A 24,787-nucleotide genomic window follows, 5' to 3' on the forward strand; every position below is an offset into this window, starting at 1 on the left:
CTTTAAAATTCATTGAATTTCAAAATATTTAGATGGGCCCTTCTTGAGGAATTACCATCTCCCTGTTTTCCCCACCCCAGCTCTCCAAACCCCAAAAGCAAGATAGTAAAGTCTTGTAGGCAACTAGGTGGCACCATAGTACCGAGAATGCCGGGACCCTGAGTTCAAATCTAACTTCAAACACTGATTAGCTTTGTGGTCCTGGACACACCCATGATTCTGATCTTCTTGGCTCCACACTTAATCCTCTTTCCACTATTAAAATCTACCTGAATTCCTCTGGGGTCCCCCTCAGCCCTAAGCCTCTGAACCTACATTCTGGTATATGAGGGGAAAGTGAATTCCCTACTGCAGTTAACCAGAATGCTTTCTAGTCTAAAATCCATTGATCTTCAAAATTTCTGCGTTGGTCCTCAATGAGAAATGATCATTTCCCCAATTCTCCCACCCCCAAAATCTAAAATTATAAAGGATTGTGGGTATAAACTCTTAGCCAATATAAAACTTTAGAGCTAGAAGGCATCATGGCAAGGCATTTAATCCAAATTGCTCATTTTTTACAGAAAAGGGAACTGAGGCCCAGAAATGAATGATATATTTGGCCAAGACTCCATAAGCCCTGCTGAGATTAGATCCCAAGTTTTTCTACTCCAAGATCTGTGCAATCTTTCCATTGCAATCCTGCCTCCTCCTATGGTCATCCCTTTTCAGAGGCAGATCTGGAGCTCCTTAGAGGTAGAGGAATCTCTTGGTCATCCTACAGTGTCTCCCCCCCCCACCCCGATCAGGGCAGCCTGTACCCAGAAGCCACTGAGGATCCCCCTGTACACCATCATGGTCATATATGTAGACGTTCAGACCAGCTTCATGAAGCAAGAAGTGTGAACTGGGTTCGAGAGCAAGAAACCCCAAACTAATCATCCGCTCGAGACAAAACGTTGCTCCCTCTCTCAAGGCTTCCCAAGTAGGATACAGGGTGAACCATCTCTCCTGATCCTGAGAAAACCCTGAGCAACAGCAAACACGTAGGACCCGGGCAATGAGAAATGTATTAAGTCAATTTCCCCAAAACGTTCATTATCTTGTTTTAGCCTCAATCAATTAAGGTGCATTTATGAAGCACCTACTGGATGCCATTTATTCCACTAGATGCTGAGAGTAGAAAAGCAAAGATGAAACAGGCTCTGCCCTCAAGGAAATGGCATTGTCTCAAATGAGAGAACATTATATAGAAAATGGATTCAAAGTGATGCGGCAAGGGGACCACTAGCCATTAAAAAGATGGGGAAATTGAGGGATCAGTCGAGGTCACACAGCCAGTAAGTGACAGAGGCAAGATCTGAAACCAGGACTTCCTAAATGATCTAAACATTTGATCTATTATCCACTCACACCAAGCCTCTTAAGTGGTCAATGGCCCATAAAATGATTAAAATTAATAAAAATAAAATGATTAGATTAAACTCTAGATTAAGCCTTCCTCTGGTGTCTCATTTCCTAGTTATCTCGTTTCTAGAAGGTGCTGTCATCAGACAGCAGGCTCATGCAGGTCCTCCCGCCCCAGTAGGACTCTGGACAGCTCTTCTAGCTTGGATCTCTTAGCTTTAAGTTGAGAAGCATCCCTAAGCCTCCAACCTCCCACATCAGTCACTCAAAAGGACCAGACAATGACTCAGTCCCCAAACTGGGCAAGCCAACTAGAGCTGGCTGCCCATCTTCCTGTGGGTGACCTTGGCCAGACTGGACAGCTCAACCTGAAACAATAGGAAGCTCCATCTTGGTCTCTCCACAGATGGAGCAGTTTGGTATCTCATAAAGGTGTCAGAAGCCTCATCCTCTGGGAAGGAAATGCTTATTATTGCTTTGACTCATTTGCAAAAGGAGAAGAATGGTGCTTGGGTTGGCCTGATTTAAACCCCAGAAAGAGACGGAGACAGAGGCACACAGAGAGACAAAGAGACACAGAAAGACAAGGAGCAGGGGGAGAGGCAGAGAGGGAGAAGAAGAGAGACGCAGAAACAGAGAAACAGAAAGACATGGGACAGAGAGACAGAGGGTGAGAGGGAGGGAGGGACAGAGAGACAGACAGAGACAAAGAGACAGGGAGATGGAGACAGAGACAAAGAGACACAGAAAGACAAGGAGCAGGGGGAGAGGCAGAGAGGGAGAAGAAGAGAGACACAGAAACAGAGACACAGAAAGACATGGGACAGAGAGACAGAGGGTGAGAGGGAGGGAGGGATAGAGAGACAGACAGAGACAAAGAGACAGGGAGATGGAGACAGAGGTACACAGAGAGACAAGGAGCAGGGGGAGAGGCAGAGAGGGAGAAGAAGAGAGACGCAGAAACAGAGACACAGAAAGACATGGGACAGAGAGACAGAGGGTGAGAGGGAGGGAGGGACAGAGAGACAGACAGAGACAAAGAGACAGGGAGATGGAGACAGAGACAAAGAGACACAGAAAGACAAGGAGCAGGGGGAGAGGCAGAGAGGGAGAAGAAGAGAGACGCAGAAACAGAGACACAGAAAGACATGGGACAGAGAGACAGAGGGTGAGAGGGAGGGAGGGACAGAGAGACAGACAGAGACAAAGAGACAGGGAGATGGAGACAGAGACAAAGAGACACAGAAAGACAAGGAGCAGGGGGAGAGGCAGAGAGGGAGAAGAAGAGAGACGCAGAAACAGAGACACAGAAAGACATGGGACAGAGAGACAGAGGGTGAGAGGGAGGGAGGGACAGAGAGACAGACAGAGACAAAGAGACAGGGAGATGGAGACAGAGACAAAGAGACACAGAAAGACAAGGAGCAGGGGGAGAGGCAGAGAGGGAGAAGAAGAGAGACGCAGAAACAGAGACACAGAAAGACATGGGACAGAGAGACAGAGGGTGAGAGGGAGGGAGGGACAGAGAGACAGACAGAGACAAAGAGACAGGGAGATGGAGACAGAGACAAAGAGACACAGAAAGACAAGGAGCAGGGGGAGAGGCAGAGAGGGAGAAGAAGAGAGACGCAGAAACAGAGACACAGAAAGACATGGGACAGAGAGACAGAGGGTGAGAGGGAGGGAGGGACAGAGAGACAGACAGAGACAAAGAGACAGGGAGATGGAGACAGAGACAAAGAGACACAGAAAGACAAGGAGCAGGGGGAGAGGCAGAGAGGGAGAAGAAGAGAGACGCAGAAACAGAGACACAGAAAGACATGGGACAGAGAGACAGAGGGTGAGAGGGAGGGAGGGACAGAGAGACAGACAGAGACAAAGAGACAGGGAGATGGAGACAGAGACAAAGAGACACAGAAAGACAAAGAGCAGGGGGAGAGGCAGAGAGGGAGAAGAAGAGAGACGCAGAAACAGAGACACAGAAAGACATGGGACAGAGAGACAGAGGGTGAGAGGGAAGGAGGGACAGAGAGACAGACAGAGACAAAGAGACAGGGAGATGGAGACAGAGACAAAGAGACACAGAAAGACAAGGAGCAGGGGGAGAGGCAGAGAGGGAGAAGAAGAGAGACGCAGAAACAGAGACACAGAAAGACATGGGACAGAGAGACAGAGGGTGAGAGGGAGGGAGGGACAGAGAGACAGACAGAGACAAAGAGACAGGGAGATGGAGACAGAGACAAAGAGACACAGAAAGACAAGGAGCAGAGGGAGAGGCAGAGAGGGAGAAGAAGAGAGACACAGAAACAGAGACACAGAAAGACATGGGACAGAGAGACAGAGGGTGAGAGGGAGGGAGGGACAGAGAGACAGACAGAGACAAAGAGACAGGGAGATGGAGACAGAAGTACACAAAGAGACAGAGACACAGAAAGACAAGGAGCAGGGGGAGAGGCAGAGAGGGAGAGGGAAACACAGAAACAGAGACACAGAAAGACATAGGACAGAGAGACAGAAAGAGACGGAGGGAAAGAGGGGGAGAGACAGAGACAGAAAGAGAGAAAAACAGAGAGACAGAGACAGAGACACAGAAAGAGAGAGGGGAAACAAAGACAGAGACAGACAGAGATGGAGTGATGGGGCACTGGAGTAAGGAGGTCTGTGTCTCTCTCAATGGTACCTCACTTGTGTATGACCTTAAACAAGTCTATTTCCTCTGGGCAGTCACGGGGCCCTCCACTGACAAAATGAGCATTGTATTCTTTGACATGTAGCCTCCCATCTTCTTGAGATCCCCATCACTGGGAGGCTCCAAGCAGTAACCTCAGGTACCATCAAATCCAGCCCAGACCCAACCAAGAATCTTCTCTACAATAGCCCTAGCAACTGGTCACCCATCTCCTGCTTGGAGTCCTACAGTGAAGGGGATCTCATTCCTTCCTGGGATCTCCAGTTCCACTTTGGATTCCAGCTCTAATTGTTAGGAGGTTTCCTGCTGACATCAAGTTTTAATTTGTCTCTTTTTCTATCTGTTGTTCCTAGTTCAGACCTTTCCTCTAAACCCTCCCTCTTTTACAGGTAAGAAAACTGAGGCCCAGAAAAAGTTACATGATTGATCTAAAGTCCAAAAAGGCATAAGCAGCAGAGTCAGGATTAGAACTCAGATCTTGCAATTCCACTTGGCCAACTTCCAACTTTCAACTCCCCACCTGGCCCACATGATGATATATTATTTAAGTCCAGTCCCAGGAAACTGAGGTCACAAAGGCTTTAAATGGCTGGAACCAAAGCCCCTTGACTCTAAATTCAGCACCTTTTCCTCTACCTCCAAGATGCTCTCTTAAGATATCCATTTCACCTGGCAGTTGAATCTCTTGGAGCTGTCCATTTTTTCTCTCCCTGAGTGCACCCCATATTACAAGACTCCCCCAGGGGCCTCTATGCAGTTCATCCCATCCTCCTGCCTCTCCTGATTCTGGGGCCTCACTCAGCCTTTGGTTGGGAGACCCAGCCCATTGCTCCGGAGCTGATAACTGATCATAAAAATATAAATTTGCTTGAGGCTAAAACCTGAAATACAACAGCCAGGAGCAAAATGTTGGCGGATGGAAAGTGGTTTCTTTGGGCTTCTCTCACCCCCTCCTCTGCCCTCAATCAGTCTTGGTTTAAGAAAAATAAATTATTGACAAGAAGAGAATAATATGAAGGTTTTGTGATTTCAAATGGCTGCTGGGGCCTCGGCAGCTTAGAAATAACTTCCATTTAAAAGCTGATATGTGGCAGGCAGCAAGGCCCTAATGTGAGTATTAAAAAGAATAAATAACAAGCCAGGCAGGTCAGCCAAGAGGAGGACGTGGGCCGGGCTTCAGGACGGGGTCTTGCTGATTTTTCTCCCAATGGATCCCAGGAGGGATCAGACTCTCTCTGCCCCATCAGCTCTTTCTGTCCAGACACACCCCTTCCCAGGCCAAGGTCTGTCATTAGGGTTCCCTGAGAATCTGAGGCCCACCAGCTTTGTAAAGTGTCTCCAAAGTGGCCGTACTCCAAGGAGCTGCTAATCTCTGGATTAGAGGTCCTCTGTGGTTTAGGATGGCATCAGAGCCTTCTTGTGCCCCTCACAGGACTCCTCGGCCTCAGTGAGTGTCCAGAGACTCCACTATCCCATAGAGTTTCACTTTGGGAGCCGCAAAGGATCTGGTCCACTTGGGCTATGAGATTTAGTCAATGGGTCAGAGCAAGGGAGAGTGCCACAGCACCAGCAGAAGCCCTGGGGAATAGCTAGCTAGCATTTCTTAAGTGTTTTATCATCTGCAAAGTGGTCTATAAATATTATATATTTATATTATCTACAAATATTATATATAATATTTATATATAATATGAATATTATATATCATATATATAATTGTTAGCCTCACCAATGCCATGGAAGGTTGGTGCTATTATTATACCCATTTTACAGGTGAGAAAAATTGGGGCAGACAGAAGGGAAGTGAATTGCACAGGGCCACACAGTTAGGAAGTGTCTGCGGCTGGATTTCAACTCAAGTCTTCCTCATTTTAGGCAGTGAGGTGGCATTGTGGATAGAGAGAAGGACCTGGGGTCAGGAAGACCTGAGTTCAATTCTGATCTCTGGCAATTACTAGCTGAGTGACCCTTGGCAAGTCACTTCACTTTTGTCTGCCTCAGTTTGCTTATCTGTAAAATGGGAATAATAAAAGCATTTACCTCCCAGGGTTGTGAGATTCAGATGAGAAAATCTTGAAGCCGTATAGAAATGTTATACTAACCAGGAAACACTTTTGTATTCTATTTTCTCTGCCCATGCAAATATGACCTGCCTTCAGTGGTCAATCTCAAGCCCCATGTCCTCCAGGAAGCCTTACCAGATTCCTCCCACCTACACTGAACTCCCCTTGTTGGGAATTCTAATTGACACAGCCTCTGCCTGGAACAACCTAGAATTTGATCTAGTGTGTGGACAGTGTCATGGAAAGGATGCTGAGACACTGTTTTCTGGTCCCAGTTCTGCTGCTCCTGATCAGCTAGCTGTGTGACTTTGGGGAAGTCAATAGCCCTCTCTGGGCTTCAGATTCTTATTCACAGAATAGTGGAATCTCAGTGGTGGAAGGGACCTACCTCCTGATCTCATTCCTATCTGAGTTTGCTTCTCAGACACTTCTATCCATTCCTTCTATTTCAACCTGCTGGGGCCAAAGAGAACAAGTCAAATCCTTCTCCATTCTGTGAGAAAGAAACTGGGGTTTGATCTCATTTGAGTTCCCAACAACCCCATAAAGTGAGAACCATCAGGTATCAGCGTGCCTATTTTCCAGATGAAGAAACTGGGACCCAAAAGTTAAGAGAGTGGCCCGTAGCCATTTGACAAATTTGGCAAAGCAAACGTTGATTCTCTTTTCCTTCTCAAAAAGAACAGGAACAGGAGGCAGCTAGGTGGCTGGGCTCAGTGGATTGAGAGCCACGTCTAGAGGCGGGAAGTCCCGGGTTTGAATCTGGCCTCCGGCAAGCCACTTAACCCCCATTGCCTAGCCCTTACCACTCTTTAGCCTTGGAATCAATACATTGTATTGATTCTAAGACAGAAGGTAAGAGTTGTGTTTTTTTTAAACCAGGAACAGTAAATAATAACCCCCTGGATGCTACAAATGGGTTCACATGTCAGAACTGGTTAAGAGTCCTATCTTGGACTTGAAAGCATGAGCTTGACTGCCTTTAAAACAGTAGGACTGTGACCGTTCACAAAGGTAGTCTGACCCACCAAGGGAGATTGTACAAAGAGAAAAAGGATTTTCATTTCCCCTTTAAAATTGGTGGTGGCAGGAGGTCCCTGCACAGGGGAGCGGGAGGAAGGAACAGGAGGAAATGGCAGAATTTAGAGCTGAAAGAAGATTGGGGATTCAGCTAGACAGCTGTCTCTCAGGAAGGATGCCTCAGTCCCGTATTTCTGACAGATGGCCACTGAGGCTCAGGAATGGGGTCCTCACTACAACCAAGGACAGTGCAGGATATCATTGGACAGACTAATCTCTGCTTTGTGGAAGGCCAAAATCAGTCTGTGCGATTTCCATCCACTGATCCCAATTCTGCCCTGCAGACCAACCTAGAATAAGGATATCCTTTCATCTACATGCCAGCCCTGTAGAAATTTAAAGCTAGGATGCTCCCCCGCTCCCCTGTAGCTTCCCTTTGCCAGGCTTTCAACAGTCCTTCAATAGCCAGAATCACAGGATCTCTAAGTCAGAAGGAACTTGGAGAAACTGAGGCAAGCCACTTTATTGTAACATGAATTGATTCTTGAGCACATCTGAGAAGTGATCTTCTGGACTCTCCCTAAAGAATTCCAGAGATGGGGAACCTGCTGCCTCCCAAAGCAGTCCATCCCATCCCATGTGGGACGTATGCCCTCATTCAAAGGAATCTTTTCTTGGAAGTCCTGCCTTTTGTCACTGGCTCTGTCTTCTGGGATAGCAAAGAACAAACCTAAGCCCTCTTCTACATACCAGGGCTTTCAGACACTAGAAGAGCGATCTCATCTCCCCCTGTATCAGCTCTTCTCTAGCCAACTATCCCCAGTTCCTTCCCCTGATCCTCATAACAAATGGTCTCAATCTCAGAGGTGGCATGGCCCAATAGTAAGAGTACTAGAGTCAGAGAACTCAGGTTCAAATCCCACTTCTGACACTTACTATCCAGATGACCCTAAATAAGTCTCCTTACCTTTCTTGGCCTCCATTTCTTATCCTAACCCTGAAATGGTCATACAAGCTCTCTAAGAAACCTTCCTAATCTAAACGATAAGGAGAGGAAAAGTCCTTTGGAAGGTCCAAAGGCTATCCAAGCTTTAAGGGAATATCTTGCTATGGCCTCTGAGGCCCCTCAGAGCTCTAGATCTAGGCAACTCCTCATAGGCTCACTCCTCCATACTGGTTCTCATCTTCTCAATGATGCCTAGGTAGATAATATTCTTCTTGGGTGGCACAGTGGATTGAGTATGGAGCCTGGCTTTTCAACCATGGACAAATCACTTCATCTCTTTCTCTTTTTTGAACCCTTATCTTCCATCTTAGAATCAATACAGTGTATTGGTTCCAAGACTACAGAAGAGTGGCAAAGACTAGACAATAGGGATGAATTGACTTGCCCAGGGTCACACAGCTAGGCAGTGTCTGAGATCAAATTTAAACTCAGGATTTCCTATCTCTGGGACTGGCTGTTGTCATTCTAACCCTCCTCATATCTTTCAATGTCAGTTTCCTCATCTGTAAAATCAGGGTAGTAGAGTGGTGTGTCTGGGTTGTTGTGAGGCTGAAATGAAATAACATTATACAAAGCATAACTTGCCATCTAAATGCTGACTATTCTTAATCTACTAAAAATAGAGCACCCAGACTTGAGCATGATACTTGATATAAGTTCTGACTAGATACTCAGCACTAGAAAAGACCTTAGAGGTAAAATATTCTCAAGCCCATGTTGGTGAACCTATGGCACAAGAGCTGTAGGGGGCTGCCCCACTTTCCCTTTCCACCATGCCTGAGGGCATTTTCACCTCAGCCACCTCTTTGCCCAATAGCCCAAAGGGAGTGCTCCCTCCCTACCCTGTCTGGGGTAAGGGGGCAGCTCACATCCAGTATGAGGGTACAGTTTGGGCACTTGATCTCAGAAAGGTTCACTATCACTGGGCTAAGCTGTTCCTTTTATAGATTAGGAAATTGAGGTTCAGAACAGTTAAGGTATTTGCCCAGGATCACACAGGTAGCAAAAATGGAATTTGAACTCTAGTCCTCAGTTTCCAAATCCAGTTCTCTGTCCACTACAAAATGCTGCCCACCAGACTATGTCTTGTCTTGGGTTCTGAATACTAGATTTTCCTTAACACTAAGACTCTTAACCTTAGACCCCAGACTGTCTGCCTCTCAGTGCCAGAATTCTTCTAAGATGTGCTCAAAATATGGTGCCACATTTTACCATTTTAAAGATACCATACATTGATAATCATATTGTTTCCTTGATTTCCCAAACTGTCTATTTTAATTTACCAAAGATACTGGACCTTGGGCCAGCAATGAAAATGAACGGCATGAGAGCTTTATAACTCTAAAGGAAATAGCCCTGTACTGTTACATTTCTTATCTACACATGACTAAGTGGTAATTACACGGATTATTATCCTGTCTGGTTCTTCTGTGCCTGTCAAGGAATCGGAGACAAGAGGCTCTTGTTCACTCCTCACAGAAACTTCCTCCTAGGAGGGATCAGAGAGGTTGTCTAATCCAATCATGTAATACAAGGCTGAGTGAGGGGTTAGAAGGGAGGGAAGGAGGGAAGGAGGGCAAAATCAACCCCAGCTTTCCCTTAGACAGCTCCTTCCAGAGCACCTACCCCCCACCCTGAATGTCAGAAAGACTATCTTTGGGAAAGATCCAAAGTTTCCCTCCTCTATGAACTCAGAAACATCCAGGAACCTTGATCTATGCTCCCAGTCAAGATCATATCCAGCATCTAGGCCCCCAGCCAGCTCTCAGGATCTGGCGATGGGGAAGTTAGACAATCTCCCTAGTAATCTAGCCCTGTAGCCAGGGCCACTGTTAAAGCATGTAGGCCTGCTTACTCCAAATGATTAATGAGAAAAGGTGGATGGACTAACCCTCCCAGCTCCACCCCTAGCAAGTCTCCCAGGAACCTGCTGCTCATGGAGGCTAATTCTTCTAAGTTTGATGAATAGCCCTATGATGAAGATAAAATTGAAGAAGGTATCAATAACTGGCATGCCTGTATCAAGCCCTCATCCCTCGTTTCCAGCCACAGGTGTGGGTTCCCTGGGCAGACCAGCAGCGGGCAGCCTCCTCCCGAGCTCACACAACCCCCTGGCAAGACTAAGAAGCAGAAAATAAAAACAGGCCCTCCCAAAGGCTCATCGAAACAGCCTAGAACCAAGAAAGCTCTGGGGACCTCAGAGGCCATCTCCACTGGCCTCTACTGGAAACCCAAGCCCTAAAGAAGCAGAACTTCTGGGCAATTGTCCCCACACTCAAAGCATCTGCAAGGCTCTCTTTGGAAGCGCGAAGCCATCCCCCCTTCATGAGCTGACCCACTCCAGCCCACACTAGTTTCCCATACCTCCTAAAATCTAAGAAGTGAGCAAACAAGGCATAAATCAAATCTAGAGTCTAAGTAAGGAAAAACACTCTTATCAACAAAGAACCATCCCAAAGTGAAATGGGCTGACCTGGGAGGTAGAGGAACAGCATCTCCCTCACTGGAGATGTTCGAGCAAAGACTGGATGACCATTTGTCCACTAGGGAATAGTTGGATTGATTTTTCAGGGATGGGTGGGGCTAGATGGCCTCTGGGGCCCTCCCAATTACTGAAGTTCCGTGCTTCTGATGTGTGACTTGTCCAGGGTCACCCAGACTTTCTGATTCTTACTCAGTTTAAAACAAGAAGCATTTCTGAAGGGCCGGGCACTATGCCTAATAGGACTCTTCTCCCTGAGTTCAAATATGACTTCATATCCATCCTAGCTATTTGACGCTGGGCAAGTCACTTAACTCTGTTTGCCTCCATTTCCTCATCTGTAAAATGAGCTGGAAAAGCAAATGGCAAACTAACTATGTGACCCTGGGCAAGCCACTTAACTCTGTTTGCCTCAGTTTCCTCATCTGTAAAATAAGCTGGAAAAGCAAATGGCAAACTAGCTGTGTGACCGTGGGCAAGTCACTTAACACTGTCTCAGTTTCCTCATCTGTCAAATGGGCTAGAGAAGGAAATTCGAGTATCCCTGCCAAGGAAACACTAAAAGGGGTCAGTCACAGTCAGCAACAACAACATTGTACTAGTATTGAGGATTCAAGAACAAAAATAAAGTGATCCTTGCCCTCAAAAGCTTCCATTCTCCTTCCAGGAATCCAAGGTTCTCCCCCTCCTGCACCCCTAGAATCATGCCATAGACTCTTCCATCTCCTGCTCCCCCACCCACATACCCACCCAGTTCCAAGCACAGAACTGGCCAAACAGCAGACACTTATTGATTTTCATGGAATTCCCAGGCTACCGTCGACTTCCTACTCAACCCCTCTGCCAAAGCCGAGGGAAAGCCGAAGAAGAGCAGCCATAGCCCCTCTGGCCCTCCTAGCCATCCCTCCCCTCTCCCTGCCTCCCCCAGCCCTACTCCAGAAAGGGGACATGGGAGTGGCGCCTCCTTACCTTGGCCCAGACGCCCATGCCAAAGGAGTGACTGTCTGCCATCTGGTGCAAATACAGCTCCGTCCTGAAAACACGGAGAGGAGACCCGAGATGTGATTTCACAGCCTCGAGAATGGGTTTGTTCCTGAGTCTCTTCCTGTGAGTGTGCTCGAGACCCCTGAAGAAGCCCACCCTGACTGCTGGGAGAGCATCAGCTGGTTCAGGCCCAACCCAAATGGCTTTGCCCATGGTGGCGCCATTTTTCTCTCCTCCTTTTTACTCTGTCCTGCTGGCCCAAGGACTGAGCTTTTCGAAACGATCAAGAGAGCACGGGGTGTCGGGGAGCAGCCCAGAATGGGGACCCCAGCTTCTTGTTCTGGTTCTACCCTGGACTTTAGGCTCCCAGTAAACCTTGAATAAATGCTATTTGACGTTAGGTAGTGTGCTTCTTCTCTCCGTGCCTCAGTTTACCCCTCTGTTAAATGAGGGGGCTGGACTCAATGGTGTCTACAATTCCTTCCAGATTCATTATTGTTTACCTGTTAAGTCATGTCCAATTCCTTGTGAACCCATGGACCACAGCATGCCAGACCCTTCCGTCCGCCATATTGTTCTTGGGGTTTTCTTGGCAGATGCTGGAGGCCTTTGCCATTTCCTTCTCCAGAGAATCTCCTTTTGTCAAAACTCTTCCCTATGGCCTTGGGTAATCCTGAATCCCTCCACCATGACAAGGCAATGATCCAGGAGGAGTTTCCAGATTTAAGATACTTTTGTTATAAGCCGGTGAACTAGGAGCAGCTGGGTGGCTCATTGGATGGAGAGTCAGGTCTGGAGATGGGGGGGTCCTGGGTTCAAATGTGGCTTAAGACACTTCCTAGCTATGTCCCAATTGCCTAGCCTTTACTGTTCTTCTGCCTTAGAAACAATACTGAGTGGGGGCAACTGGGTAGCTCATTGGATGGAGAGTCAGGGGCAGAGATGGGAGGTCCTGCGTTCAAATCTGACCTCAGATACTTCCTAGCTGTGTGACCCTGGGCAAGTCACTTAACCCCCATTGCCTAGCCCTGACCACTCTTCTGCCTTGGAACCAATACACAGTATTGACTCCAAGACAGAAGGTGAGGATTTTTTAAAAAGAAATAATACTGAGTATTGATACTAAAACAGAGGGTAAGGGATTACAAAATAAGCCAATGGCCTGGAGAGAAGAGTTTCATCCTCCAGGGGCAATCCCAAGGGCTGGGGCTGGGGGCAGCCTCAGAGATCACCTAATGCTCATTTTGTGGATGAGAAAATGGAGGGACTTTAGAGGGCTCGTGTGACTTTTCTAAGTTCACACCAGAAGTAAGGATGGATGGGATTTGAACCCAGGTCCTCTCATCTTTGACCCCATGTCCAAGGCTGCTCCCATTGGCCCCCAAGACCTAAATTCCAGTCCAGACCATTAATCCGTCACTCATTAATCTCTCCCTAGGTGCAATCTCCGGCTAGTTGCCAAAAAGGCAATTGAGGGGTGTGAGGATCCAGCCCTTTGGGGAGCCGGGAGGGAGGGGAAAAGGGGGGTCCCAAAGGAGAATCCGGCTCTGATTCTTCCACAAAGGCTGAGGTCGCAGATTTGAAATGAGAAGCCTTTATTTTACAGATGAGGAAACCGAGGCCTAGGGAGAGGAAGGGACTTGAGAGAGCGAGAGCTGGAAGGGACACTAGAGTCACACTCCCAGGGTTCTTCACCAGAGAGTCCATGAGCATAATTGGGCTCCTTCATATTGTGTGCGTTTAAAAGCGTCCTTCTGAGCAGGGACCCACGAGGTTTGTGGGACTGGCTGTTGGAGGGATTCATTCCACAAAAAAAAGGCTCAGGGGATGGAGAGCCAGACCTAGAGATGGGAGGTCCTGGGTTCCAGTCTGGCCTCCGACACTTCCTAGCCAGGTGACCATGGGTAAGTCACTTCACTCCCATTGCCTAGCTCTTAGGGCTCTTCTGCCTTGGAACCAGCACTGATTCTAAGGCAGAAGGGAAGGGTTTTAAAAACAGAAAGAATAAAGCATAGGCTCTACCCTGGCACTCTCTTTTCCTGATGGGGAAACTGAGGCCCAGGGAGGGGGTAGGACTTGCCCAAAGTCACCCAGGGAACAGTGAGCAGGTTGGCCAAGGGGATTCCCAAGCCGTTGCTCTGCCCACTGAGACCCCCAGCCTTCCCTCCTCTTTCTGGGCTTCTCCCTGCTCCTGAGATGTCCCTCCCGGAGGGCTGGAGCCCAGCTCACTCTCAGGTGTGTCTCCCTCTCCTCCGGCCTGGCTGGCAGCCACGGCCACCCCAGTTACCCTGTGCAGAGCCCGAGGGGCAGGCGGGCCCGCTGGGCCTCCCGAGCTCTGCCCGCGGCTGCTCTTTCCCCTGAAAGCCCACTTTGTTTGCTCGCTCAATGAGGATGCTGCGGCTTCCGCTCCCACTCAGGGCTCTGTTGTGTGAGGAGACAATAGAGCGCCAGAAAGCCCAGGAAGCCCGGCTGCTGCTGAGCGGGGAGGAGGGACAAGGGCGGCCCGGCCGGCCCTTCTGTGGAGGCTCAGCTCCCTCTTCAGGCCTGCCCAGGTGGGACTCCAGCCTCCCTCTGCATCCCTGCCCGGAGCGCCCAGGCCACCTCCTCGGGGAGACTCTGCGCCCCCTGGATGTCAGGGCAGGGGAGAGAGACAAGGAGTCAGAACACCTGAATTCAAATCCCACTTCAGGTGCATACAATCTGGGTGACCCTGGCTAAGTCACTTTACTCTCCTGGCCTCAGTTTCCCCATCTATAAAATGAGCTGGAGAAGGAAATGGCAAACTAGCTGTGGGACCCCAAATAAGTCACTTCACCCTTTTGGACTCAGTTTCCCCATCTGTAAAATGAGCTGGAGGAGGAAATGGCAAACTAGCTGTGGGACCCCAAATAAGTCACTTCACCCTTTTGGACTCAGTTTCCCCATCTGTAAAATGAGCTGGAGGAGGAAATGGCAAACTAGCTGTGGGACTCTAAATAAGTCACTTCACCCTTTTGGCCTTAGTTTCCCCATCTGTAAAATGAGCTGAAGAAGAAAATGACAAACTATCTGTGTGACCCCAAATAAGTCACTTCACCCTTTTGGCTTCAGTTTACCAATCTATAAAACGAGCTGGAGAAAGAAATGGCCAACCACTCTAGGATCTTAGCTGTGTGACCCTAGACAAGTCACTTCACCCTGTTGACCTCAGTTTCCTCATCTGCAAAATGAGCTGGAGAAGGAAATGGCCAACCATTGCAGTCTCTCTGCCAAGAAAACCCCAAAAGGGTTCACAAAGAGTCAGACATGACTGAAAAGACTAAACAAGGACAAAACGTCCAATTGAACGGCCCCTGAAGCCCCTACATGTATGGTCCCATGGCCTCAGTAGAATGCAAGTTCCTTAGGAGCAAGGGATGCTTTCACTCATGTCTCTGTGTCCCTAGTACATAGCATGATGCCTGGCACACAGTAGCTCCATAAATGCTTACTGAAATGAATTAAGTTGGATCAAATGTTAAAAGTGGATAAGGGTGGTTTGAGAGCCAGGCCTGGAGATGAGAGGTCCTGGGTTCAAATCTAGCCTCAGATACTTTCTAGCTGTATGGCCCTGGGCAAGTCACTTCACCCTCATGGCCCAGCCCTTACTGCTCTTCTGCCTAGGTTAGTACTGGTTTCAAGACAGAAGAGGAGGGTGTGAAAAAGAAAGGCCTGGATCAGAGGGCCTCCACCTTTCCCCAAAGCAGCTCACCACAGACCTTCAGGCGTAGGGTGGTGTCTGGGAGGAAGCACCCCCTACCAGACCTGGACCCCCGTTTCCCCTTTGTCCCCCGGCCTGGGGGATCTTACCTGAGGTCAAGGTCCAGCCCAGCCAACATCTGGGAGAACACGGCAAAGTTTCCCTCTCCTTCCGGCTGCTGGGCCACTCGGACTCTTTCCAGGAGCATCGTCTAGAGAGGGGGGAGAGACAGAGAGGTTCAGGCCCCGCAAAGTTCCTGGGACGGCCCATGGAGTGAAGCACCGTCATGTGGGGAAAGGGAGCCTGGGAGGCCAGGACGTGGGGCCGGGCCAGGGGCAGTCTAGGGCCAGGCAAGGAAGAAGAGGCTTCGCCTCCTGGGTCCTTCTCATCAATGGGCTGACAACGGGCGATTAAGCTGATGTGAATCCTCAGGCCTGCCTACCAGCTGGAGGCCACCATGGGCTACAGCGATGGCGATGAAATCCTCATTCATTCACTCCCCTTCCCAAGTGTCTCTAACCTCCTCTTGGGTAGTTGGAGGCAGAGTATTAAGAGTACCAGGCCTGGAGTCAGGGAGACTTGAGTTCAAATCTAGCCTCAGACACTTCCTAGCTGTGTGACCCTGGACAAGTCACCTAACCCTCACTACCCATCCCTTACCACTCTTCTTCCTTGGAACCCATACACAGTATTGACTCCAAGATGGAAGGATTAAAATAAAATAAAAAGAAATAAAAAAGAAAAAAAGAAACATTCCTAGAGGAGGGAGGAGGGTGGGCGTTGGGAGCCTGGCACGAGCGGGCCGGGCACTCCCCGCACGCAGATTGCCACAGAAGCGGCTTAATTTGAGCTTTCACTTTTAAGATTCTGCTAATGAACTGCTGAATTATAGATTCTCTCATGAATATTTCATCCTTGCCACGTCGGGAAGCGCAGACAGGCCTGGGCTCCGCTTTGCCACTGAGAGATAAAGTGGGTCACGGAGGGAGGCTCAGCAGGAGCTGGCGGCCCCCACGCCGGCCCGGGACGGGCACGGAGGAGGCAGGGCTGAGGCGGGACCCTCACCTGGAGGTGGGCTGCCGTCACCCGGCCGGTGGCGTTGAAATCCAGCGACATGACCATGGAGAAGCGCGTCGAGCTGCCGTTGTGGGCCGTCAGCACGGAGCCAAAGGCCCTGAGGATGGTGAAGGTGGCCCGGATCTTGTCCACTGCAGAAAGGCAACCCCAGAAAGGCTCGCCATCGCCCTCTGCTCCTCCGGAGCCCACCCCTGCACCTCAGGCTCCTGAGGAACCCACTTCCTCCCTTCCGGGTCCCCCATTCTCACAGCCCAGCCAAGGGCGCCCCATGACAGCCTCTCGTGCACCCCACTTCCCATCGCCCTGCCCCGCTGGGCCCCAGGCTTGGAATGTCCTCCCTTCGGCTCAGGAACCAACTTCTAGCCAGAGAATCTTGTTTGTCTGTGTGCTTGTCTTTCAAACTCTTCCCTTCCACCTTAGAATCATGACTGCCTCCTGCTTCGAGGCAGAAGAGCGGGCAGGACTAGGCCATGGGGGCGAAGTGACTGGCCCAGGGTCACCCAGCTGGGAAGTCCATGGCTGGCTCTCCATCTTAACCACTTTTGGTGTCTTGGACCCTTCTGGCAGGCCGTCTGGTGCCCCAATGGAGCCTTCTCAGAAGGAGGCTTGTGTGTGCCCTCTGCAGCCCCGACCCTCCATGCCCACACGCATGCCCACCCACACATCCTCTACCTGAGACCTGGCCGTCCAGGCTGCCAGCACTGCCCACCAGGTACTCCAGCGCCCTCTCGCAGCAGGTGCTCTTCCCAGCCCCGCTCCTGCCCAGCGGCACGAGGGTCTGGTCCTGGCGCTGGCTCAGCATGGCCCAGTAGGCCTTGTGGGCGAGGGCGCAGATATGGGGAGGCAAGCCTTCTCTTCTGCCCTTGGGCGCCTAGGGGGAGATTCCAGGATCGATTAGGGGCAAGCGAGTCCTGAAGGAGAATGGAGCTTCTCATTTTGTTCTGGATCAGCCCTGAAGGGATGCAGGTCCAGAGGACCCTCCAGGAAGGGGCTCCCGCCGTACCCCGAGGGTACATTCCAGCACGGCAGGAGCCTCAGAGGGGAGGAACTCTTCCTTCAGCCAGGAAGGGACCCCACCACCAGGACCCAGAACCTCAGCTTGCTTCTTATGTGAATGTTTTTAAAAGGATCTAATGCCATCAGATTGCAAATTCTTTGAGGGCAAGGACTGCCTTTTGTCTCTTTTTCTAATCCCCGGCATTTAGTACAGCATCTGGCACATAGTAGGTGTTTAATAACTGTTCATTGTTAAATAATAGTTCATATAATATGATATAACATAATGTTATGTTATCATATCTTACTATCATACTTGAATTATATGATATATTATTTTAATATATTCATTATTATGTTTAATTATTAATTAATTAAACATAAACAATATATTTAATATTTAAAATTTATATTTAGTGTGTTATATTATATGATATGCTAATATTTCATTTAAAATGTGTAATTAAGATTTGAACCCTAGAACTCTCTTCCCCAGCTTCCCATGTTCCTTCTCACATTACATGCTAATGTAAGGAGGATATAAGTTTTGTTAGCCCCGCCTCTCTCTCTTTTCACCAAATTGCAGCTGGGAAAGCAGGCTTTATGCCAGGCAGGAGAATCTATACACATGGGTTTACTTTTTGTTAGATAATTAGGTTTGCACTTCTATTTCTTTTAGTTTGTTTTCTTTCTACTTCAAGTGATTATTAATAAACTTTATAAAATATAATACTTGGAGTTTATTGGATATTGATTTAAATCTTACAAAAATAATATTTATACTCAATAACTTAATATAATTGTTTTAATGTTTAATTTAATATTAATAAAGTAATATAAAACATTGTTTAAAATAGTTAAATGGAAAATAAATAGTAAATAAAAATAAATAGTAAAAATAATCAAATAAATAGTTTTAAAACAGTTAAAATAATAAATTGACTCCGTTAATTAAAAAGCTAAAAAGAAGCATTGGAAGTATCTGAAGGAAATGGGATGTATAGTCAAAAAAGCTGATGTGTCCTCCAGATCTCCTGGCCTTGCCATCCGCCCAGCTACTGAGCCCCACTGTCCTTGCCTGCTGCCCTGCGGCTAAACCTTCTGATATGTCTATCCCCCCCTATTCCTATGTGAGATCCTTGAGAGTAGGAGCTGTTTTTCCACTTGAATTCCCAGCAGTTAAGGTGGTGCTTGGCACAGAGTAAATGCTTAATCCATGTTTTTTCATGCATTTATCCATTCTCTGGATTTGGAATCAGAAAACTTGAGTTCCGATTCCAGATCTGCCACTTGCTGCCTACATGACCTTAGACAAGTCACTCCATCTAAGCCTCGGTTTCTTCACTTGTAAGATGAAGGATTTATGCTAGATGGCTTGTGAGGTCCCTTTACCTCCAGGTCTAGGACTCCACTTGGCTCCCAGGCCACTGCTCCATGGTAGAGTAGCCCTTGAGAGACAGGATAGTGATGTGCTATGGCCCATCAAGCCAGCAAGTCTGTCCCAGGAGGTCAGACCACCAGACAGGGTGCCCCAGGGTGGTTCAGGCCATTTCTTCTCGCGCCTCCTTGAAGCCAGCCAAGAGGGCAGATCCCACGGCTGCCATCACTCCCAGGAGTTGGCACTGGCTCCACTGTGTGCCAGGAGAGCCCCACGTTCCCTGGCAGGCTCAGACCCGCTGCCCCCTGTCTCTCAGGTCCCATTTCATTCCCAGAGACTCCCAAAGCAAGGGGCTTCCCCTCCCTGAAGCACGAACCCCTCTGCCACCTCTCAAGGTTCCCCCAACCTGTAACCCAGGTCCTGGCCCTAACTGTGGGTCTATGCTGCCACCTGGTGGTCACAGAAAGCAAAACTGAAACTAGTCAGGGAAAAAAAGGATTATTGGTTATGGGAATTGGAGGGTGGGACACAAATCCTCTGAGGGAGAAGGGGGGGGGGGGCAGCGACCTCTCTAGTAGTAAACAATGTGAGGCAAAGGAAACTTACCAGTAGCCCACACAAATACACCCTCTGAACCTTTTTTATCCTGTCTCTGCCTCTGATGCTTTCTAAACTTCTGACCTTTGGGCCTCAGTTTCCCCTTCTGTTAAATGAGGAAGTTGGACTAAATGGGCTCTAGGGCTCCTTCAAGCTTTCTACTTTCCATCCACAGCTCTGCTTGGAACAAGATGCCCCCAGGCTACATAGGTGTCTCCCTCCATCCTTACCTAGTGTCCTTTTCAATGTGCTCTTTCCCCCAATAGATTATAAACTCATCGAGGGCAGGGACAGTCCTTGTTTTCATCTATATTACACATAATCTCAGTACTTTATCTTACAAGAGTTTATCCTCAACTACTAGGTGTCTGTCATACAGCAGGCGCTTAATACATGTAGGAAGGAAGGAAGGAAGGAAGGAAGGAAGGAAGGAAGGAAGGAAGGAAGGAAGGAAGGAAGGAAGGAAGGAAGGAAGGAAGGAAGGAAGGAAGGAAGGAAGGAAGGAAGGAAGGAAGGAAGGAAGGAAGGAAGGAAGGAAGGAAGGAAGGAAGGAAGGGAGGAAGGGAGGAAGGAAGGGAGGAAGGATTGAAGGGAGGGAGGGAGGGAGGGAGGAAGGAAGGAAGGAAGGAAGGAAGGAAGGAAGGAAGGAAGGAAGGAAGGAAGGAAGGAAGGAAGGAAGGAAGGAAGGAAGGAAGGAAGGAAGGAAGGAAGGAAGGAAGGAAGGAAGGAAGGAAGGAAGGAAGAAAGGGAGGGAGGGACGGAGGGAGGGAGGGAGGGAGGGAGGGAGGGAAGGAAAAGAAAAGTCCTGCCTGCTTATATTTCAATGGGTGAATGAACACGTATCACCCCAGGCCCATGAAAATCTGCCCTGCCCAATAATCCCCAGCCTTGCCCCCCAAGCCCCAGCTGGCACCTTACCTTCCAAGAAGAGGGAGCTGGGGGCCCCTGAGGCTGGAAGGCAATCAGGTCTGGTCCTGTGTATGTGTGCAGGAGCTGGGCCTGGTATCGGTGCTGAAGCGTGTTCAGGACACTGGACTCATTGAGGCTCTGCAGGGAGGCCAGGTTCTCTGCCAGGTCCAGCTCCGGAGGATTGGCCTAGAAGGGTGCCACAGTGAGCCCCTCTGGGCTCCCTTTGCACCCCCTAGACTGCCCAACCACCTCTCCTCCCCTGGGGCCTCTGGGTTGGATGAGACGCATGCTGAGCAGTTTCCAGTGGACAGCTAAGGCCTGCTGGCAGTCTGGGCCCAAATACAGAAGGAACATCAAAGCCTGACATAAATGAAAAGCAGGGAGAGACTGGCAGCCCCCAGGGAACTCCCCGATTAGTCAATTCTACTTGATCTGGCATTCTTCGAATTCTGTGCAGCAGCTGGAGAGGACTTCAGAAGTCCTAACTCTGTAACCCTTTCTTCCCACAGAGCCACAGTACGATGGTAACGGATGGCATGGGGATGCTGAGACCCTATAGGAGTGCCTTCTGAATCCTCCCAGAAAGAGATTTAAGTAATATAGCAGCCACTCCATTCTTCATTCTGGGGCAAGGCTTCAGACACCTTGGCCACTCACAACATGCCAAACATGAGTTCAAATCTGGCCTTGAACACTTCCCAGCTGTGTGACCCTGGGTAAGTCATTTAACTTCTATTTGCCTCAGTTTCCTCATCTGTAAAATTGGGATAACAAGGGCACCTACCTCCCACGGTTGTTGTGAAAATTAAAAGATCTAGGAATAAAGCACTTAGCCCAGTGTCTGGCACAGACATGTCACTGGTCTTCTTCAAAGGAAGGATGAACATTATTAGACCACCAATGTTGAAGGGAAGGCACCAGGGATGTACCAAAGAGAAATGCTGAAAATACTCTAATCCTTCAAAGAACTCACAAGTGGAGAGAAAGGAACACCAGAGTGGGGCCACCTAGTAGTCTAGTCCCATCCAGACTTGAATGAAGAACCCCTTTACAAATGGTCATCCAGACTCTGCTTGTAGATACCCAGGGACAGGGAACTCACTACTTGGAAGGCATTCTGGTCATTCCACTTTGGAAAACTCATGGTTAGGGAATGCCACCATAAATCATTTCTGCCCACTGGTCCTAGTTCAGGCCCTTGGAGTCACGCAGAACATGGCCCTATGGCCCTTCTTCAAGTAATCATTCCTACCAATGGGCAGCCTGCCTTTCCAACCTGAAGGCTCATCTCCCTCCCTTCCTCGGATGCCAGATAAGACACTCCACTACTCAGTGGACTTACCCTGGTGTCTTAGCCCCTACTAGGCTATAATCACCTTAAGAGCAGGGACTCTGGCTTCTCTGAATCCTCCATCTCTCCATCCCCTTCCCAGTAGCCAACACAATCCTCTCAACACAGGGGGTCCTCAATAAACGCATCTAGTATTTTATTCTGTTGGATTTTAAATTAATTCTTTTCAATAGGAAAATAAGCATCAAGGAAATAGGGCACTGGACATGAACATGAGTTCAAATCCTGCCTTAACACTAACTTGCTACATGTCCCTAGGCAAATAACTCAATCTCCCTATGCCTCAGTTTCCCCTTCTATAAAATGAGGGGATTGGACTTGAAAACTGCTGAGGTTCCTTCCAGATCTAGGTCTATTATTTTGAGGACATTATGTGGGAGAATACAGCTACCTTCTATAACGTTACTCAAAAAAGGTCTCAGACATATCTGAAGAGCCTAGTACACATCTAGAATTCATGGATATTTCTAGATTTTTCTAGGATCTTTTAAACTTTCTGCCTGCACCACATCTTGGAGTCCTGTGTTCTATAAGACAAAGCATTCACTTCCTGGATAAAGGTCATGGTTAGACAAGATGGCCTGTGCAATCTTTTTTTTTTTTTTAACCCTTACCTTCCATCTTGGAATCAATACTGTGTTCCAAGGCAGAAGAGTGGTAAGGGCTAGGAAAAGGGGGTCAAGTGACTTGCCCAGGGTCACACAGCAAGGAAGTATCTGAGGCCAGATTTGAACCTACGACCTCCCATCTCTAGGTCTGGCTCTCAATCTACTGAGCTACCCAGATGCCCCCTGTGCAATCTTTTCTATCTCGATCTGTCACTCTGTTGCGTTCCCCTGGGTCATTTGACCCTCCAGAGGAGAAGGCCATTGGCAAACTTTCTAACTTCACATGATGGCTAGGGAAGAGGCAGAACAGGATGGAGGGACCAGGCAAAGAGTCCCTGAGTAGACAGGGCAACAAAGTGGATAGAGGGCCAGGCCTGGAGTGGGGAGGATCTGAGATCAAATCTAGTCTCAAACACTTCTTAGCTCCGTGACCCTCGACAAGTTATTTAACTCCAATTACCAAGGCCTTGCTGCTCTTCTGCCTTGCAACCAATACTTTGTTTTGATTCTAAGGCAGAAGGTAAGGGTTTTTTCTTTAAAAAGGCTCCCAGTGGGATTGGGGTTTCTGGAGGGAAGAGCCTTCTCATAATTAGAGGGGTCCCATGAGGACAGAAAATCAGGGGGAGGGTGCTGGAACTGTGAGGACTTACTCGATGAATGTTCTCTTCGTTCACTTCAGTGATGGATTTGTCTGCTTCAATGCAAAGTCTCACTCGTCCTGCAGCCAGCTCTGGGGTCCCCACATCCGGCTTCAGGATAGTTGCTGAGAGGAGAGCCCCAAGAAAAAGAACACTGGGTCAGGGGGTTGCATACACATACACACACGGGGGAGATCTGGGGAGTAAAGATGGTCTGGGGACAAAAGTATTATCTAAGGAAGAGGTAGATGAGGTTCGCTTCTTTCCCACAGGGTCTAGTCACATTAGCTTGAATGAAACGATATGCATAGAATTCTAGAACTCAGAGCTTGGAGAGTCCTTGGAACAGGGAATCTCAGGGCTAGGAGGAGACTTAGAACAGGCAATATCAGAGCTGAGAACAGGGCATGTCAGAACTGTTTTAAGAAATTAGAGCCATTTAGTCCAAATCTTTCATTTGACAACTGTAGAAACTGAGGCCCAGAAAGGAGAAGTCATTGGCAAAAGGTCACACCAGTAGCAATCACAGAACTATGGACAAGGTGGTTCCCAGGGGCCCAAACCCACAAATTACCCATTGTGAATCCTTCCTTCTGAACCAGCCAAACTTTCTCTGCTTCATACCATCTATCCTCTAGTTCCTGGACACAAAGGCAATGGAATAAAGGGGTAGATTTAACAAGCAAGAGAGGCAAAAGATGATAATAGCTGACATTTCTATAGCATTCACTATGTGCCAGGCATGGTGCTAACTCATTAGATCCTCCCAACAACCCTGAGAGATAGCAGCTATTAAAATGTCCATTTTACAGATGAGAAAACTGAGGCAAACGGGTTAAGTGACTTTCCCAGAACATAGAGCTAGTAAGTGTCTGAGGAGGAATTTGAACTAGGTCCTTTCTGACTCCAAGCCTGGCTCTTTATTCCCTGCCATTGACATCTCATACTTCAGGACCTCAAACTCAAATCCCCCCACACTTTTTGGAAATGTTTTAGATGTGGTGGAGACGTGTGTTATTTGTGTGAATTAGTTTGATGGTCAAAGCTGGGAACTTCCAAGTGTGCCCTCCTTTGGCACATACCCTCAAGGATCAGGAAAGACTTCCTAGATTAGGTTGCATTTGAGTTGGGTAGAGCTGAGGCATTGTCAGGGGAAAGGAGGTATGTTGGAGAGATGGTACACAGGAGAAAATGATGAGGAATCCTAAGAGATGAAATTGATGAGAGATGCTGAAGAATTGAAATTAGCAAGAGATGCTGGAGAGGTGAAATTGACAGGCCATGGTACCATCTTGGACATGTGGAGTAAGAGACAAGGAGGAGTCCAGAATGACTGTGAGCCTGAGGGCCTGGGAAGATGCTGGTACCTTGGACAGCAATGAGAAAGGTAGAAAAGTGGGAGGATTTAGGGAGAGAGAGAATGAGCTCTAGTTTGGATATATTGAGTTGAAGGGCAGACAGTGTGAGGTGCCTGAAAGATTGGAGGTCAACAGAGAAATTGTGGGAGGATGTGTAGATTTGAGAATTGTCGATATAGATGAGTCCTCGTATTCCAAGCTTTGGAGGAAGAGCCAATCTTCACTGGTCAATTTCAATCATTTCATTGGCCAGTGAAATAAGGGTTTTGATCCTGTGTGTGTGTGTGTGTGTGTGTGTGTGTGTATTTGTGAATACAAGTGCATTCATGTATGTGTATGTTTTCAGTCACTCAGTCATGGTGACCCCATGAACCATAGTTATTCACAGAGTTTTCTTGGCAAGGATACTGGAGTGGTTTGCCATTTCCTTCTCCAGTGGATCTGTTTGTCAGACAATTAGAGGTTAAATGATTTGCCTAATCTTCCTGACTCTAAGTCCAATGCCTAGCTACTACATCGTGCATCAT

General features: G+C 48.3%; 1 protein-coding gene across 1 annotated transcript in view; it reads right to left on the reverse strand.

Annotated features, from left to right (window-relative positions):
- The window catches only part of LOC130453547 (unconventional myosin-XVIIIb-like), a 97,840-nt gene that overhangs the window by 67,266 nt on the left and 5,787 nt on the right, over positions 1 to 24,787 (reverse strand). The window contains exons 3-9 of the mRNA XM_056821571.1: positions 23,477 to 23,543; positions 22,915 to 23,027; positions 20,315 to 20,491; positions 17,098 to 17,296; positions 16,414 to 16,556; positions 15,459 to 15,559; positions 11,616 to 11,679 (exon numbers count right to left, since the gene is read on the reverse strand). Of these exons, the coding sequence (XP_056677549.1) occupies positions 11,616 to 11,679; positions 15,459 to 15,559; positions 16,414 to 16,556; positions 17,098 to 17,296; positions 20,315 to 20,491; positions 22,915 to 23,027; positions 23,477 to 23,543 (864 nt within the window). The remainder of the gene's footprint in view (positions 1 to 11,615; positions 11,680 to 15,458; positions 15,560 to 16,413; positions 16,557 to 17,097; positions 17,297 to 20,314; positions 20,492 to 22,914; positions 23,028 to 23,476; positions 23,544 to 24,787) is intronic.

Source organism: Monodelphis domestica, chromosome 3, assembly GCF_027887165.1.
Source record: "Monodelphis domestica isolate mMonDom1 chromosome 3, mMonDom1.pri, whole genome shotgun sequence".
NCBI lineage: Eukaryota > Metazoa > Chordata > Mammalia > Didelphimorphia > Didelphidae > Monodelphis > Monodelphis domestica.